This window comes from Pectinophora gossypiella, chromosome 5 (genome assembly GCF_024362695.1).
Source record: "Pectinophora gossypiella chromosome 5, ilPecGoss1.1, whole genome shotgun sequence".
In the NCBI taxonomy this organism is placed as follows: domain Eukaryota; kingdom Metazoa; phylum Arthropoda; class Insecta; order Lepidoptera; family Gelechiidae; genus Pectinophora; species Pectinophora gossypiella.
This window is the reverse complement of record NC_065408.1, coordinates 4,589,521-4,605,578: the sequence shown is the minus strand read 5'-3', so window position 1 is coordinate 4,605,578 and position 16,058 is coordinate 4,589,521. Positions and strand designations below refer to the sequence as shown.

Sequence of the window (16,058 nt, the reverse complement as noted above, 5' to 3'; positions counted from 1 at the left end):
CAACTTCAGACTTTTGCGCAGACTAATTATTAAGGCGTCTTAACACGCATGTTCGTGTTGTTCAAGTTCTTCCATGCTTGATAGGAATTGTCCAGCGATTGGCAAAAGTATCAATAAATTGTCAGGAGTAATAATTTTAAACCAATCAAAATCGTTTTTGGGATTTTAATAGAATCTAAAGTTACACCATTAGGCCTCTGTACTGTTACAGTATGTTAAGCGCAATACACACCAAAGCCATAACCAATCCGCGTATATATTAAAATAATCATGTCGACAACATGCATCCGTTCATATTTTGGGGACATATCGATGGCTTGCGTCAACTATGCGTTCAGTTTTCGGGCGACACTTACATTTTCCGACTTGCTTGAAGCCGCCGACTAGCCATAGCCATAGAATAAGGAATAATACTACGTATAGAACGGCAACTCTTCGCTCCTCACCAGCGTCTGAGCTAGGATTACCTCATCCCCCCTCGAACATAGTTTAAACTTGAATCGTATGATGTCAGACGTCACACACAGAGATGCGCGTGTACGATAATGTCAATGTGTATTGTCTGTGTAAAACGAGGTTGTTTGTATCAAGTGTTGGGTGTGTCATAGCATAAAAAGTTGCCGACATATGTCGACGGGTCGGTGAGTGTGTATTGCGCTTAACATACGATTATAATGACTCTGTTCCTTCAGCATTGCGTTAGTACTGATGATGCATTACAGACTTGTAATTTTCAGGGTCTTGGAAATTAAAACAGGGAAAGTTGGCTACTATTTTGTGGCCTCGATAATCAAATAAATGTATACAAAAATGTATTTATCTACAATAATTATGTATTGCTGAATGGCTATTATCTTTATAATATATGTTTACTTACTGTTGCTGAACTTTGTGTAATTACTATCCTCTGTCGAGGATGCAGATAATATCATAGTTACATGCTCAAGCGGAGGAATTTAGGTTTTATCCCTTTGAATATGACCATAGGCACTAAAGTAGCCTTAATGAGGTTTTGCCGTTCTGAGAAGTTGCCGTATAGGAAGCATCCATAATTCAGAAGACAGAAGAAAGAATATTTTATATAAGGAGGGATAAAAGATGAACTGGGTAATGTTATGGGTTATACTTATTTATAGCTTAGAAATTCGATGACATATTTACATGAACTTGATGGTAATCTATAATATAGAGTTGAGTTATGAATAGGGTATAAAAATCATCTTTAAGTAACCTATAGGTCATATCTACGGTGATTTTCTTTTTAAATTCTAAAAAATTTCGAATGAAAAATTCAAAAAAGAAATCAAATAATGAACAAAACAAAATAAAGTCAGCGGTGATTTTTTTATTTCGTTTTCTTCTTGTTTTTGACATAACTATAGTAGTAGAATTTCCCAAACATGTAAATGAAAGTTACTGATTCTACGATAGCAAATACGTTGAAGGTTTTTGGATAAGCGCAGTCCCGGAAAAGAACGCTGAAGTTGTGCCAGAAGACTATGCAGAATTGAATCTGAAAAATGAGATATAAAATGTTATTTTAGTTTGTACGCCGCACTTTTTGTTATGCAAATGGTTCTTCATTTTAGAGAGATTTCATATGAAATACATATTAACGCTTTTTACTAGGAAAAGTTTTTTTTTACTAGGGTAAGAAGTCCAGCAATTCCGGCCAAGTACTAAATGCCATATGTCGCAAATCTACAAAAAGAAAAAAGTCCAGCAGAGAAAAAATAAGCTTACCAACTGTATAGAAGTAAGGTATTTCTTCCACCACAAATACTTCTGGTATTGCGGTCCCAAACCAGCGACCAAGTAATAGGTATACATGATGATGTGAACGAATGAGTTAATCCAGCCAAGAAGTGTGGAATGGCCTCCTGAAAATAGATAGAAATATTTTCTTGTAAGTGTCTATTTTATAGATCTGTAAAAAAGTAGACCTGTCAAATCTTTAGGTTAAGTAAGCAGATAATGTAAGGGAGATGGACGGATGGATTGATTTATGTTTCATATTAGTAAGTAAGGTACTTTTTGAAACATATAAGCCCATTGATTATTGAAGCATAAACATCCTATATAATATAAGATCCACTACTGGACACAAATCTTCCTTCAATCAATCGGAGGGGGCATCTCGAAACTCTAATCCTCCACGCTGCTCCATTGAGTGACTTTCGAGGAGTTCGGGCTACCAGTTTTCCAAATACTCAAGTTTTCAAACCATTTAAAGGCTGCTGAGCTCATGGACGAATATGGACATTCATGTTTATAAAAAATTAAATACCTGGCGCTAATCTCAAGCCAATCCAACTGAATATCGGCATTATAGTGTGGTGATACAAATGCAGTGTAGTGACCTGGTTATCCTTTTTACGTAGTACGAAAAAAACTGTGTCTAAGAGTTCCGTCAGTTTGCAAAAGTAATACCACCACACTAGTTCAGCAACCTGAAAGGCAGATAAATGATAAAGTTGGCGATAAATAACTATGATAATTTGATAACATTACTGGGTCTTAGGAATATTGCAGGACGGAAGGGGCAAGTCATAGGGACTGTAACTTGGAACCTGACAGAGGGCAGCAGTAACTGTCAGTACTATTCAGAGACGGAGGACCTGTCCCCTGAGTACTCTATTTCATAACCACATTAGGACAGGTCCTACTCAGGACGCCGTCCCACTCTGGTCAGACAGAGTATTGGAGAGCGAAAAGCAAGAGAGAAACCACTGCCCTATTTTTCCCTAAAAAAGTAAACCGACAAGAGCGTGACTCTTAATTTAATGATGATGTGGAATATTTAAGAAGACTAATGTAATAATATAAAATTAATCATTGTGAGATAGATTTCTTTCTCCGAGAAAGGTCAATATTAATACAGAAGTATTAATCATTGTGAGAAGGGAGGATGACTCAAGAAGAGATTTTATGGGGCAACTCAGAGAGAGCGTTAATTTTTTTTATTTGTATAGAGACAGATGAAAAATGCTACACTGACAAGGGCTGGAAATACTGGAATTGGATTTGAATAATGATATTACTATCTACAGCAAAAGCGTCAGGAAAGCGACATCTGTCGTACGTATTATGAAGTGATGCCAGAAATGAGGTTTGACTTCACAAACCTTATTGTTGCAGCGTTGTTCCGAGATACGCTAAGAGATGGCAGCACATTGTGCTGAGGTACTGCTGAGGGAAATGTTTCGTTTACAATCATTATTACACAAAGTTACACTTGTATTCCTATCGGGGTAGACAAAGCGAAAAGTTATAAAGGACACAACCCACGGCCGATCCCGAGAATTAGTCTGCAGGCGGATAGATCTTATTATTTTTTAAGAATAGAATAAGAATAAAATTGTATTTAAATAAATTCCATTGGGACTTTTTGGCGGGAACGGGACTGTTGCTTTCTTCATTGAATAATCTAAATAATTAATACGATGTGATGTTTTGTGGTTAATGATCGCATTAACTTAGTCGGAAAACATTCGCGATAGTGTTATTATATCGGAATATTCAATAAACAAAGTGTACTTATCTATTTTCGCTTCTTGCCAACAACGCTTTTGAACTCGAAAGTTTATGTGGACTTTGAGGTAATTTTTTTGGGGTTCGGAGTAGGAGTCTGCTCCGAGGGTGGGGACTTAGGTTTCATCATTCATCGTCATCACCTTTTATCATTTCATTAATCATCACCAAGGAAAAAAATACATAAGACATGGCTGTATGGGCATAGTTCCCTTTGCCTTACCCTTCGGGGAAAACCAAAACAAAAAAAAATCATTTTTATAAAAACCTGATACTTACTCTCAATTCATTAGGATCAGGATTTTCTGACCAGTCCACTGGTTGACAGTTAAAGTTGTACCGTGTGAACCAGCCATAAACTCCACCCTGTAAACCGAATAGCCCGAATATTTACATTAAAACTCATCTTCATCATCAAATCATCTTCGTTACATAAAACATTACGTGAAATCTGTATAACGCCATCAATTTTTTTTTTGGGAACGTAGCCTAGCAAGTCCCTTATTGACACATCACATGTATTGTCCCTCTCAGGATGCATTGATGTATACTGGCCCCGATTCCTGCAGACACCGCCTAATTTTATTTTAGGTTATATCCGTCATTTTCGTATCCGTCGAAAAGGAAAGGGACGGATGATTTACAGCTCTTAATTTTAGGAAGAATGAGTAAATTAATGTGTCGGGTTATTGACTGACGTAAAATTTTTAGACGGTTGGTTTAGATTTGTGCTTAAAATTGACGTGTGTTCCATAAATTTTATGCTTGTCGATTACCCGTCCCTTTCCTTTTCGGCGGATAAGAAAAGGACAGATATAACTTAAAATAAAATTAGATGGTATTTACAGGAATTAGCACCACTATGTCACTACAGTCTTCTATGGCATTACGTTTGATAACACTTACCGAATAAACTATGAAGATACTCATGAAAATTTGGAATATATTGTACACTATTAAAGTATTCTTCAGTTGATATGGTTTTCTTTTCTTCATGAATTTAGGCCCGGCATACTGGCAAAAATAATGGTACGCTGCCAGTAAAACTAGCATTGGCAAAGGGCTGCTTAGAGGCCAGTTTTTGGTTGATGGATCTAAAAAAAAGTAAAGAAAGATTTATTGCACATACAACATACTCAAACTTTACTGCTCTAGCAGCGTTATAGTTAGAAGAACGCTGAACTATCATTGTGTGCAGGTTCAAAATTAAATAAATCCAGCACCGGTCTAACCAATATATTTTTAATTCGTTTCTGAATTCATTGTTGAATCTTATATTACTCGTCACGTCCTGAGCGGCAAAAATATCGTGAGGAAACCCACATACTGTGTGACTTGCCCTTTAATTCAGCTGGTTTGAAGATCAGGTAAGTTTCAAAACTAGACTGGTCAAAAAGCGGAGCCCGTGATAATCACCAAACCAAAATATAATTTTCTAAATTAGCGCGTTCTTTCCGCCATTTCACCGCAGAGGCTGCCGAATGTTATATTTTATCAGCTCAGTAGTTTCACTAGCTGTCTCGAACTGTAATCAGTTCCCAAATTTAAATAATATCAATAATAGTAAAAATAAAACGCATCATATCGATTTTCTTTCTACTCGTGAATAATCGATTTGTATGTTATATTTTATGTATTAACAACACTGGGCAGATAAAAGTTGTTGCGCTGTCATGAGTAAGTGCTGTGGCGATTCTATCAGGCAATCATAATAATTATGAACATATCAATTTAACTGGTGGACAAGGATGGCTTTAAGGGCCGGCTGGAGATCATTCGCGGGGTTTCACCGCATATTCTAACATCATGGGCTTTTTACCCTATATTCAGCCAGCTATGGGCACGTTGCACATTTGTGGGTATTTTACCCCATAGGCATTCATTAACTATGACACATTTTCAGTTTTGGAAAGAGATTTTAGAAGCTGCAGTAGTTTTAGGCGTTGTGTAAAAATTGACGATTCAAAGTGTAACTATGTTACCAACTGAATAAAGATATTTTTGAATTTGAATTTGAATTCAGGTAGTTGGTGACCGTTCTTAATTTTGTATGGTCTATGACGCCTGCTTCTTGTGCGTGCAGGTGTCAGGGTCAGGACACGCGGTGCAAGACGTCAAATGAGCCATATACGATAGTCTATGATGTAAAAGATGGTGTACTTACCACTTTACTCACAATCCTTGTTCAATCCATTCTTAAATCCCCACTTTGGCTAATTAAAAATAATAGAGGTACTTACGACTATTATCTTCAAAGTATTGATGCCACTGCCACAACTTTTGTACTAGAATCGACATTTTGATAATCAAAAAACTAAATCTTTCAATCGGTGTTATTCTTTAAAAAATATGTTTGTATTTTGATTCCTTTTTTCAATCGTTAAATGCGTGTGTTTAGTTCAAAAGAATTAGAGGAATACTTATTTTTTATTTTCAATTTGAATATGGCCCAAAGGTTAATAAAATACACGAAGTAACTTTACTTATGCATAATCTTTTTCTAATTAATATACACAATGTCCCGTAAATGACACATCAAACCTAAGTGAAAGATAGCTCACCCAATTATTTAAAACCTATTTAATAACTTAGGTATATCATTGATGTATCATTATATTACTCATCATCATCATCAATTTAAGAGCCACGCTCTTGTCGGTGCAGCATTTCTGTAAAATACTCTCCATGCTACTTTTTTAGGGAAAAATAGGGCAGTGGTTTCCCTCTTGCCTTCCGCCCCGCAGTACTCTGTCTGACGCGAGTGGGATGGCGCCCAGAGTAGTCTATTACAAAGCCATACTAGGACTCCTGTCCTCTGCCTCTGAATAGTACTGACAGTTACTGCTGCCCTCTGTCAGGTTCCAGGTTACAGTCCCTGTGACATGCCCCTTCCGTCCTGCATTGCCGTACCATATTATATTACTATGCTTTATAAAATCTTTAGGGTTGTCAAGTGTTTTAATTTTTGCTTTTGTGCCCAGCAGTGAGATATATATAGGCTGTTTATGTTACCTATGTTATATTTTTGTGTTATTGGTCCTTTATTTTTCTTAACACTATAGCTACAAGTACTGTCATGTTATGAATTGTGTACTTACGTACGTTCTAAAATAGAGTACGTATTTAATACAGTAAAAAGTGTGCTATTAAAGTTTAAGTTTGCTGAAAACCATCCTTTTCTTGTGTGAAATAGCTGAAGTTTAAAAAGCTGTTCTACGAAATAAACTGTATGATAGTTATTAGCGAGCGAAATGAAAGATGACCAACTCAGTATTAATGTATAATAAAGAGTAAAAGATCACAAAATTATAATAATGTAAAAAACCTAACTTACACCCCCGTTGCTAAGCGCCATACAATCAACAATACCTAGGCAACGGGGGTTGCCAGATCTGACGCCAACATCTCTCCCCCCTGGTAAGAACCGAAGGTCTTACCAAGCTATGGCGTCAAATCCAGCTTAGGCAGTTTGCGCGCAGGTCGCCTAAGGACCCCTGCGCTGGTCCTTACTTCCGCTACTCGCACGACGCCGTCTTTGCCAGGGAACACCCGCACAACCCTGCCGCGAGGCCAAACCCCGCGGGGCAAATTTCCGTCACAAATCATCACCAAATCCCCGACGTGTAAATTAGTAAAGGCGTTAGATGGACCTCGCGGCAAAAGATTGGGCTGGTATTCCTTTACCCAGCGCGCCCAAAACTCATCAGCGAGACGAATGGCCTTCTTCCACGCTTGCCTGCTGATGAGATCGTCATTCGAAGACTCCGGAGTTGACAGAGAGGCAAACGACCTCAACAGGAATTGGTTCGAAATCAGGGCTGGCTCATCCTCATTGGCGACCGGTACGTGGCTAGAGTTTTCAATCTCGGCCAGAAAAGTTTCCAAGATCTCCTCTCTGGGAGCCTTTTCACGAAGAACAACCGAAAGGACTCTTTTGACGCTTCTCACCAACCGCTCCCAGGCCCTTCTCATCGACGAAGCTGACGGAGGAATAAACTGCCACTCGATGATGTGAGACGCAGCAAAATTCATAACTTGAGAGAGGTCAATTGCAGTGGGCCACAGGTGAAGGTTGGCATACTTCTGGCGTAAATTGTTAACCACAGTCTCGTTGTTGCCATGCAAAGCTTTGATGTGATAGTCAGAAATTATAAGCCGTACCGTTGGGTGTCGACCATCTAAAATTATCGGATTGGTAACTTTTGATGAGACTTCAGTGACTGCACTAATTCTGCCATAAGCTCTGAGAAGCCCAACATCATTCAGCCGGGGGCCAATCTTGTGTAAGCAGCTTTTCTTAGAAACAATCTTTCATCTTTAATGCAAGCAAGCTCTTCCATGAAGGCGTCTCGCTGAGTCTGTTTGAGCAGAAACTCTTCCGCGTCTCTGACGTATCGTGCGAGCAGCGGGCGTATACCTCTGCATAAAGAATTCCCCGAACGCGCCTCTTTGTCCTTCAATAGCCGCGTGAATTAAAAAACGCGTGCGGTTACACGAAGTAAGTAGTCGTTGACAACTATAAAAGTGTTCTGCGGACAAAATAACATAATAAACATCGGGGCTTTTTTCGCGAGGTCGCAGTTCATAGATCACCTCAGAAGAGGAAAGTTGGGATGGAGCTAATTGCGAATCGTTTGGGCAAGCCTTACACCGAGGAAAGCTGTCTGAAGCTTGAAGCGAGGAATGTTAACCGACTTTAGAGGGGCGACTCTAGATTTACTCGAATGAGAGCGAAATGAACAGTACCATCTTCAAACAAAAAACGCCAGTAAGCGACGCATGTGTAAGCTACTTCGCTAGCGTCCGTAAAGACGAGAAGTTCTTGTGAGATGAAAGTTGATATAGACTTATACGCACGAGGAATATTAAAGGCATTAACTGACTTAATGTCACGATACCACACTTCCCACTGAATACGTTCGGTAGGTGGAAGAGGAACATCCCATGAGCTCACCATCAGCCACGTTCTTTGAAATAAAATCTTTCCTATTGTGAGTTTAGGTTGCAGAAGTCCTAAAGGATCATAAATCCGCATAAGATCTCTAAGAACTTGACGTTTAGTGAACTTAGAAGGTAAAGGTATATCGACATCAACTTTAAAGCTAAAGGTGTCCTCTGGGGGGTTCCAATGCAAACCCAGGACGCGTACATCAGGCTTAGAAATGCCTAAATTGAGGTCGACATTACCAGTGCCCTCTTTCCAAAGATGAGACGGAATGTGTTTAAGACACTCAGTATCATTGGACACCCAGGATCGCATCTCGAAGCCACACTGAGCATGAACATGAAGGATGTCAGCTGCGAGACATGCAGCGTCTTCTGGACTAGCTCTTTGATCTTCCCTACTAACTTTTTCATCGAGCTTAATACCAATAGAGTCCAGCCGATTATACTCTTTAATAAGACTCTCCAGTTCAATGTCTGCAGAGCTGGCAGTACTAAGATGATTAACAGAATTTCCATAGAAAGAACTTCGAGGAAGGTTACCAAATAAAACCCAGCCAAGGGCGGTGCGAATAGCTGCCGGCTGCGGCGCGGTGCCTACTCTATTCTCCCTAGATAGCAATAGATGCCAATCGGAAGTACCTATTAATACTTTAGGCGTAGCCATGTCAAACACTAACTCGGCAGCGATGTCTAAAAGGTGCGGAAAGCGAGTATCCTTCACCGTGACCTCTTGCGGTCTAAGTTTTAAATGAGGAATAGCGCGAGCTTTGCGGACGGAGTAACTTTCATTACAATATCTACCGCGTATTTCGAAATCTACAAACCTAACAGGGATATTATCGCTCGTTCCTGTTATGGTTTCAATACACATATTCTCTTCAGTTCCAGAAACACCTAGCTTATTAGCTAACTCCGCATCGAGAAGGGTAACTGTGGACCCGTCGTCCAAAAGAGCAAATGTCTCTACTTCGCCCTTAGGGCCAGAAAGTATCACAGGCAATACTTTCAAAAGCACAGAAAAATCATTGCCGGACGCGCATGAATACGAAGTACTAGTGGTATTATTTTCTGAGTGTGATAGAACCTCATTAGTATGCATAAAACCTTGTTTACTATTTCCCGGTTTGATTTCTTTTTTAGTGCTGTCACTAATGACATGAGTTGTCGTTGGTATGGGAATGACAGAAGACGTGACATTGTTGACAATGGGATGAAATGGAAATTGCGAATTATCGGAATGAATGATTTTATTATGTAACTGTTTACAACCATTGATGCCACATGGCTTCGCCTTGCAGAACTTATAGTTGTGCTTGCCTTTACGTAAACATTTGACACAAAGTTTGTTCTCGCGGACCCAAGCTATGCGATCACAAATGTTCAAAGCCACAAACTTCGGGCAACATTTAATATTATGACCACTAACTGAGCAATACAGGCATGGCGAAGACATGTTAACATCTGTTAACGGTTGTTCTAAAGATGATGAGACGACATGATGAGCTGATGCGGTGTGAAATGAACGAAGGTTACGCTGCGAAAATCCAGGCAATTGCGGCCCCGGCGACCTGGCTTTGTCGCCGTGAGGGGGCGCGTTAAACACTTCGCAAACGCCGAAGTTGGCTTGCTTATCCGCCTCCACCTCGAGGAAGCGCGCGAAGACGTCTATCTGCGGCTGGCCTGTGCTCTGCAGCGTAGTCACACCACTTGTTTTGCAGCAACGGATTCAATTTTGACACTAAAATGTGAATAAGTTCCGGTGAATGTATGTAAGGTGATTCGCCTAATAAATTGACTATACTAACACAGTTTTTTACTCTGCTAGCAAAAATAGCCAACGCGTGGGAATTCCCAACTTTAGGCAAGCTTCTTATTGAAGCTAGTTCGTTAAGAACAATCTGCTTGGGGCGTGCAAATCGTGACTCTAACGAGCGCATGATAGGCTCGGGGTCAGTAGAACATAGCAATAGAGAAAGAACAGCTTCTTTAGCCTCTCCACTCAAAGCGTTACGTAGCCTAGCTATGTTCTCGTTCGCACTGAAACTAGCCTTAGTATCGTCGAATGTACGCTTAAATAATAGCCATTCAGACATATTTCCACTAAAGGAAGATAGCTGAACCTTACACTCAGACCTTTCACTAGGCTTAGCTAAAGAAACGATGGCGTTAGTAAGTTTCTCAATGTCACTTACCGGGGATGTGGTATTATTACCGTAACGTTGGGGCTGAAGGTGCAGATCATCCTTGTGTAGCTGGCATGGTAAGAAAACTGGTGCGTCAACAGCAACAGTCTCCGGTAAACCCTGCGTGGCTTCGCGCACGTGCTCCATGGCTGGGGCAGCGTGCACTATAGGTGTACCCACGCTCTGTCCACACGGAAAACTCCCCAAGGGAGCCGCCGTACCAACTGTGATCGATGCTGCTCCTGCAAAGTCACTACTCGCGACCCAGTCAGCAGTGTGACTGCTCCTGGCGCTCATCACCTCCTCCGCCTCAAGCGCCGCGACTGTCGCCTCATAGGAGGCTTCCACGGCCTCGCGCTCGGCTGCAGCGACTGCGGCTGCGGCGGCTGCTTCATTCTTAGCGATGTCCGCGAGCCGTTGCTTGCGAACTGCTTCAGCAGCTTTGACGCGAGCGACCGTTGAGGCGCTCGACGCGGACGAGTTCGAGTGTGTTTTACTCGCTTTGCTACCCCCCAACACTTTACTAGTTTGCGATCTCGTCATCATTTTCGTAAGAAATTTACGATATGAAAAAATTTTGAATTTTGAAAAGAAACTGGTGTATAAATAAATTGACTCGAAGGACCACGATATTAGCGAGCGAAATGAAAGATGACCAACTCAGTATTAATGTATAATAAAGAGTAAAAGATCACAAAATTATAATAATGTAAAAAACCTAACTTACACCCCCGTTGCTAAGCGCCATACAATCAACAATACCTAGGCAACGGGGGTTGCCAGATCTGACGCCAACAATAGTGAACTGTACCGCTGTATTAGAAACTTTTATATTTTGTTGGGTTTCTAAAATCGTATAGCACTTATTCTAGGTACTTAGTCCATATTGTTACAAAGGTATTTGCTATTGAAATTAAGAAGGCGCCGGTAGTAAACAACAATGAGTACAGTGATGAACAATATCATGTACCCACTTTGACTCTGTCGCACTAACATATTTTGACATTTAGTGAGACTTGCAGTTCAATTTGTCAAAAAAGTTAATGTGACATGCTACCAAAGTGTAAACATATTAATGCTCGTGTCCGTAGATGAGCCACTCATAGAAAATCAATTTGCGGAGGCCCATGTTGCTCTGTGGAGAAAGTCGGCCAAAAGTAGTAAATAAAGCCATTTAATTCCCATTTTAAAAATATTATTTATGTGATTAAGTTTCATTTATTCATATTAAATAAAACCACCTTGTTGTATTTAGTGTAATTTGTAAATTTATTACTATTTATCACCACAAAATGTACAATATAGACCATATTATCTACTTATATCTAAACTTACATAAAATCACAATAAACCATTAAATAGTTTTGTTACTAGCTAGCAGTCTTTTGCCTTGGAGGTACCATTGGCAGTTCCGTTTACTGCAACTTCCTTCTTATCAATTCCATTGACTTCTTTATTAATGTCATCGTTCTTTTTGTGAGAACTGGTGCTCTTCAAGTAATTCTGGATATAGAAGTTGCCAAACATGTAGAGGAAGAGGCCAGCGTTGAGACTCAGAAGGAAGTTGATGAATTTGGGGTAGTTGCAGTCGCAGAACATAACAGAGAAGTTGTGGTAGAAGATTATGCAGAACTGGATCTGAAAAAGAAACATACCGTATTAGTACATACACAGCGACACAAATCATAATCAGACAATATTCAGCTATAATATGAAGAACTTGAATGTGATGAATCGTTGGGTTATAAGTAATCAGCCCATCGTTCTTTCAATTCTATAATTTTTTAAGATAACATCATTGAATATTTTTTTATTTGCTCGCAATCTAGTATAGTAAGTAACATACTCTTCCAATACTAATAATTAGAGGTATTCTATGTCCAATAAAGAGGATTAGAATCGACTTCACGTTCTCTACGTTGAGCATATTCAGTGACTTGCAGACGTAATTTATATTTTGTTTCAACTTATCACTGAAGGGCCAATATGAAGGATGTGGCACATTGAATAAATTGTTTCTTTCAGTTCGTCGTTGGCTGTGACATCGTCAGTACAGTGTTATACGTAATCGGAGTACTCACCAGTTGCATGGAAGTGAGGTGCCTCTTCCACCACAGGTACTTTTGGTACTGTGGGCCGAGACCGGACACCAGGTAATAAGTATACATGATGATGTGGATGAAAGAGTTGATCACGCCGAGAAGGGTGCCGTGGCCACCTGAAAAAAGGAAAAGCATGTACTTATTTTAGGCTCAAAATTCTGCAACATGTAAAGAAAGAGACGAAACGAAGTATATTGATTATTGTTTTACGCTTAACGTTATTGTGAAATTTAAATATATCAAGATCTTATCAGATTTTTAAGATCTTTTTAATCGTAACAGGCATCTCTTTAGATTATAATTATTTTTCTTCACTAGATATTCAATGAAGCTCCTCAGTGTAAAATGAAAGGACGCAATTAATAGCTAATTAACTGATTGAAAAATATTTGCTTTCCGTATTACGAGTTCTAAGTACGTAGAACACGTAATTTGTTTATTTAAGTCTCATATTTAATATGTGCCAACTAAATTGACCCACGTGCTTAGGTAGTTTGCCTTGGATTCCTTATCTAACTTCACAACACTAGATTTATTTATTCATTTAATTCTTCGACTTCGTGAAAAAAGAAATCCAATACCAGTCATCTCTTTAGTTTACTTAGAAGTGATTGAATGGCTAAACTTTTTAATTTCTTAGACTCTAGTAAATTCCAACTAACACTACAATTTATTTGGATGAGCATTTATGAATTATTCTTCTTTCTGTGAAGTAGAGGTGGCGTTACTGCTGTTAATTTTTTTTATTAAAAAAAACAAGGAATTTTATTACCTTTTCATACTCAACAGCCTAAACGTATTACGAAGGTTTTATTGTGTTTTTAAACGTTTATACTTTAACATCCTTTAATGCATACAAACTCTTTATGCATGACGCAAGTTCTAAAATTGAGTCCTTACCTGGCAAGAATTTCGTTCCGATCCATGCACAGATTGGCATCATCGCGTGGTGGTACAGATGAAGGAAGGATATCTGCCTGTTCTTCTTTCTCAGCACAAAGAACACTGTATCCAACAGTTCTATGATCTTCGCCATAAAGTACCACCAGACCGCTGCTGCCATCTGAAATTAATTATGAAACTTGTGATTATTTGACGGAGATTATTATATGAGGTGAATGACTATAAAGACTGAAAGTTGCAAGACAAAGAACTTAATGTAGGTTAGTGACCCTACACGATAAATGTTATGGATTATTTTTTTTTATTTTAAGGATAAGTATAACGTTTCTAAAGTATGGGAAGATAAATGTAGGTAACAAAAAGTTGTGGTTGAGGAATATTTTGTCAAAATAAAACTGGAAACAACAATTACTTCTGTAAGTAATTGTTTTACAAATACATCTAAATAATTTTCATATTGATAAATTATTTTGTCTAGTAAAAAAAATCAAAAAATAATAACTTGAGATGAGTATTTTAGAGAAATATTAACGATTTTATCTAAATAATTTTGAAAAAGAACTTACTCTGTGAGCTTTAGGGTTGTCAGAGTAATCCACTGGTTGACAAGAGAAGTTGTAGTCATTCCACCATCCGGAGACTAAACCCTGGAAAGACGAAAGAAAAACATAAGTAAGCTCTAGTTCCAAAGCTGTAGAATTTGTGAAGGATAAGTACAATAGAATGTCCTGTACCATGACACGTCGATACATCGGTATATTTTTTAAATTAGATAATAATGATGCGTGACTGCAAAGTCCTTGCAAAAAATTATGTGAGGTATTGTACATTTTAGCAATGGTGTCATCGTACTGTTCAACATTATATATCTTGGAACGAATATCAAAAGTGGCTGCACATACATCCTAGATAATATTTGGGTAAGTACGGACGCTTTAAATCGAATATATGTAAGTATATATAATTTACATCCCCGTTCAAAGCGTTTTATTTATTTTTATTCGAATGTGAACGTTGTAAAATAATTTACTTATCAATTTCCTGGCTGTGTATATACTGTAATATACCTACACGAATCGCCAATTTTGTATCACATAGTAAAATTGAGTTGCATTGCAAAACATTATCCTTGATATTTTGAATAAAAATCCGGATTGAAAGTCGTGTGTTTGTACTTTTTATTATTGTTCTAGTAACAGTCACAAAATTTAAAAGCTGTTTTTTGACATTGAAAACGATATTATTATGGCTCGAAAATCTTTTTTTATCGTGTACTTATTTATGTTTTGGTTTTATTATTCTATTACTTATTTTTAAGGATTTGGTTAAAGTATACTTTTTTAAGGATTTGGTTAAAGTATACTTTTTTTTTTTTTTTTACGAGACTTGTAGATTTGTCTCAGACAGTTTTCAATATTTTGACGGACTAATCTATGGGGAGCTGAGGTTCTAACCTTGTAAGAAAATATGACAACATGTCAACTTTGGCTCAGGGCATTTTCTCGGAGGATTATATTGACATTACTAATTTAACGCTCTTGTCGGTGAAGCATTCTCCATACTACTTTTTTAGGGATAAATAGGGTAGTGGCTTCCTTCTTAGTGGTTGGTGGTCTTATTGGAAAAAGAGTTAATAATAATAATTTTGGTCGAACACCACTATTCAAAGAATAGACCCTTGATAGACGAGAATGGAGAATGTTACACCGACAAGAGCATGGCTCTTGAATTGATAATGATGATGACCAATATTATTATTAACTCTTAATTATTGAATATTTAATATAATCACGTGTCAATGGCTATAAGCGCTGAAACGTTCAAGCTGGCGGAGTCGGTAGATGTCTAACTAAAAGTTATCTTATCAAGATATTCAGGGTTCGTTTTTAAAACCGACTAACAAACGATTTGATACAAAATAACCGTTACTTTAGTTACATTTAAATAAATGTATGTAAGGGCCCTATTAGATTCACAAATAAGTTTTAGGTCAGCGCTAAGGTTGGAAAAGGAACGTATACGGTTAACTATTTCAATCAACCAATCAATCAATATTTTTTTATTGTACCTGTTCAATGTAAATTAGTTACAAGCGGATAAAATAAGCAAAATAAGCGGCCTTCTTGCTAAACATCATTTTATGCCAGGTAACCTTAGGGTGAAAAAACCCAATGTATTAGAGCGCGGGATGGTGCAATACAAAAAAAAACAAACAGGAAAAATAAACGTATATACCTACCTACCAACATAAACATAATACCACAAATAAATATAATATATACACCATAAACAAAACAGTTACCTACAGAGCAAATATATCAAACAAAACAATAATAAAATAAATAACATACGCACATATACTGGATATTAGTGACATCATAACGAATACTAC

The 16,058-nt window shown here is 38.2% G+C and overlaps 2 protein-coding genes across 2 annotated transcripts in view; both read right to left on the bottom strand.

Moving 5' to 3' along the window:
* Positions 1 to 1,345: 1,345 nt before the first annotated feature.
* Positions 1,346 to 5,362, bottom strand: LOC126366928 (elongation of very long chain fatty acids protein AAEL008004-like). The gene is made up of 6 exons (XM_050010272.1): positions 5,351 to 5,362; positions 4,438 to 4,625; positions 3,811 to 3,897; positions 2,288 to 2,450; positions 1,744 to 1,880; positions 1,346 to 1,513 (listed from the first exon to the last, which is right to left on the bottom strand). Exons 2-6 carry the CDS (start codon positions 4,582 to 4,584, stop codon positions 1,346 to 1,348), a joined length of 702 nt encoding a protein of 233 aa, XP_049866229.1. The 5' UTR covers positions 4,585 to 4,625; positions 5,351 to 5,362.
* A 6,556-nt stretch (positions 5,363 to 11,918) lies between these two features.
* The window catches only part of LOC126366642 (elongation of very long chain fatty acids protein AAEL008004-like), a 40,688-nt gene continuing 36,548 nt past the window's right edge, over positions 11,919 to 16,058 (bottom strand). Inside the window, exons 4-7 of the mRNA XM_050009836.1 lie at positions 14,233 to 14,313; positions 13,664 to 13,826; positions 12,743 to 12,879; positions 11,919 to 12,299 (exon numbers count right to left, since the gene is read on the bottom strand). Of these exons, the coding sequence (XP_049865793.1) occupies positions 12,036 to 12,299; positions 12,743 to 12,879; positions 13,664 to 13,826; positions 14,233 to 14,313 (645 nt within the window). The 3' untranslated portion in view covers positions 11,919 to 12,035. The remainder of the gene's footprint in view (positions 12,300 to 12,742; positions 12,880 to 13,663; positions 13,827 to 14,232; positions 14,314 to 16,058) is intronic.

Excerpts from the sequence above, each read along its gene's own strand:
- LOC126366928 (XM_050010272.1), bottom strand. The coding sequence starts at position 4,584 with ATGCTAGTTTTACTGGCAGCGTACCATTATTTTTGCCAGTATGCCGGG. Across the intron at positions 2,451-3,810 it reads CTGATCCTAATGAATTGAGA|GTTGCTGAACTAGTGTGGTG; the intron begins GTAAGTATCAGG and ends TCTGCCTTTCAG. Across the intron at positions 1,514-1,743 it reads ACCTTACTTCTATACAGTTG|ATTCAATTCTGCATAGTCTT; the intron begins GTAAGCTTATTT and ends CTCATTTTTCAG.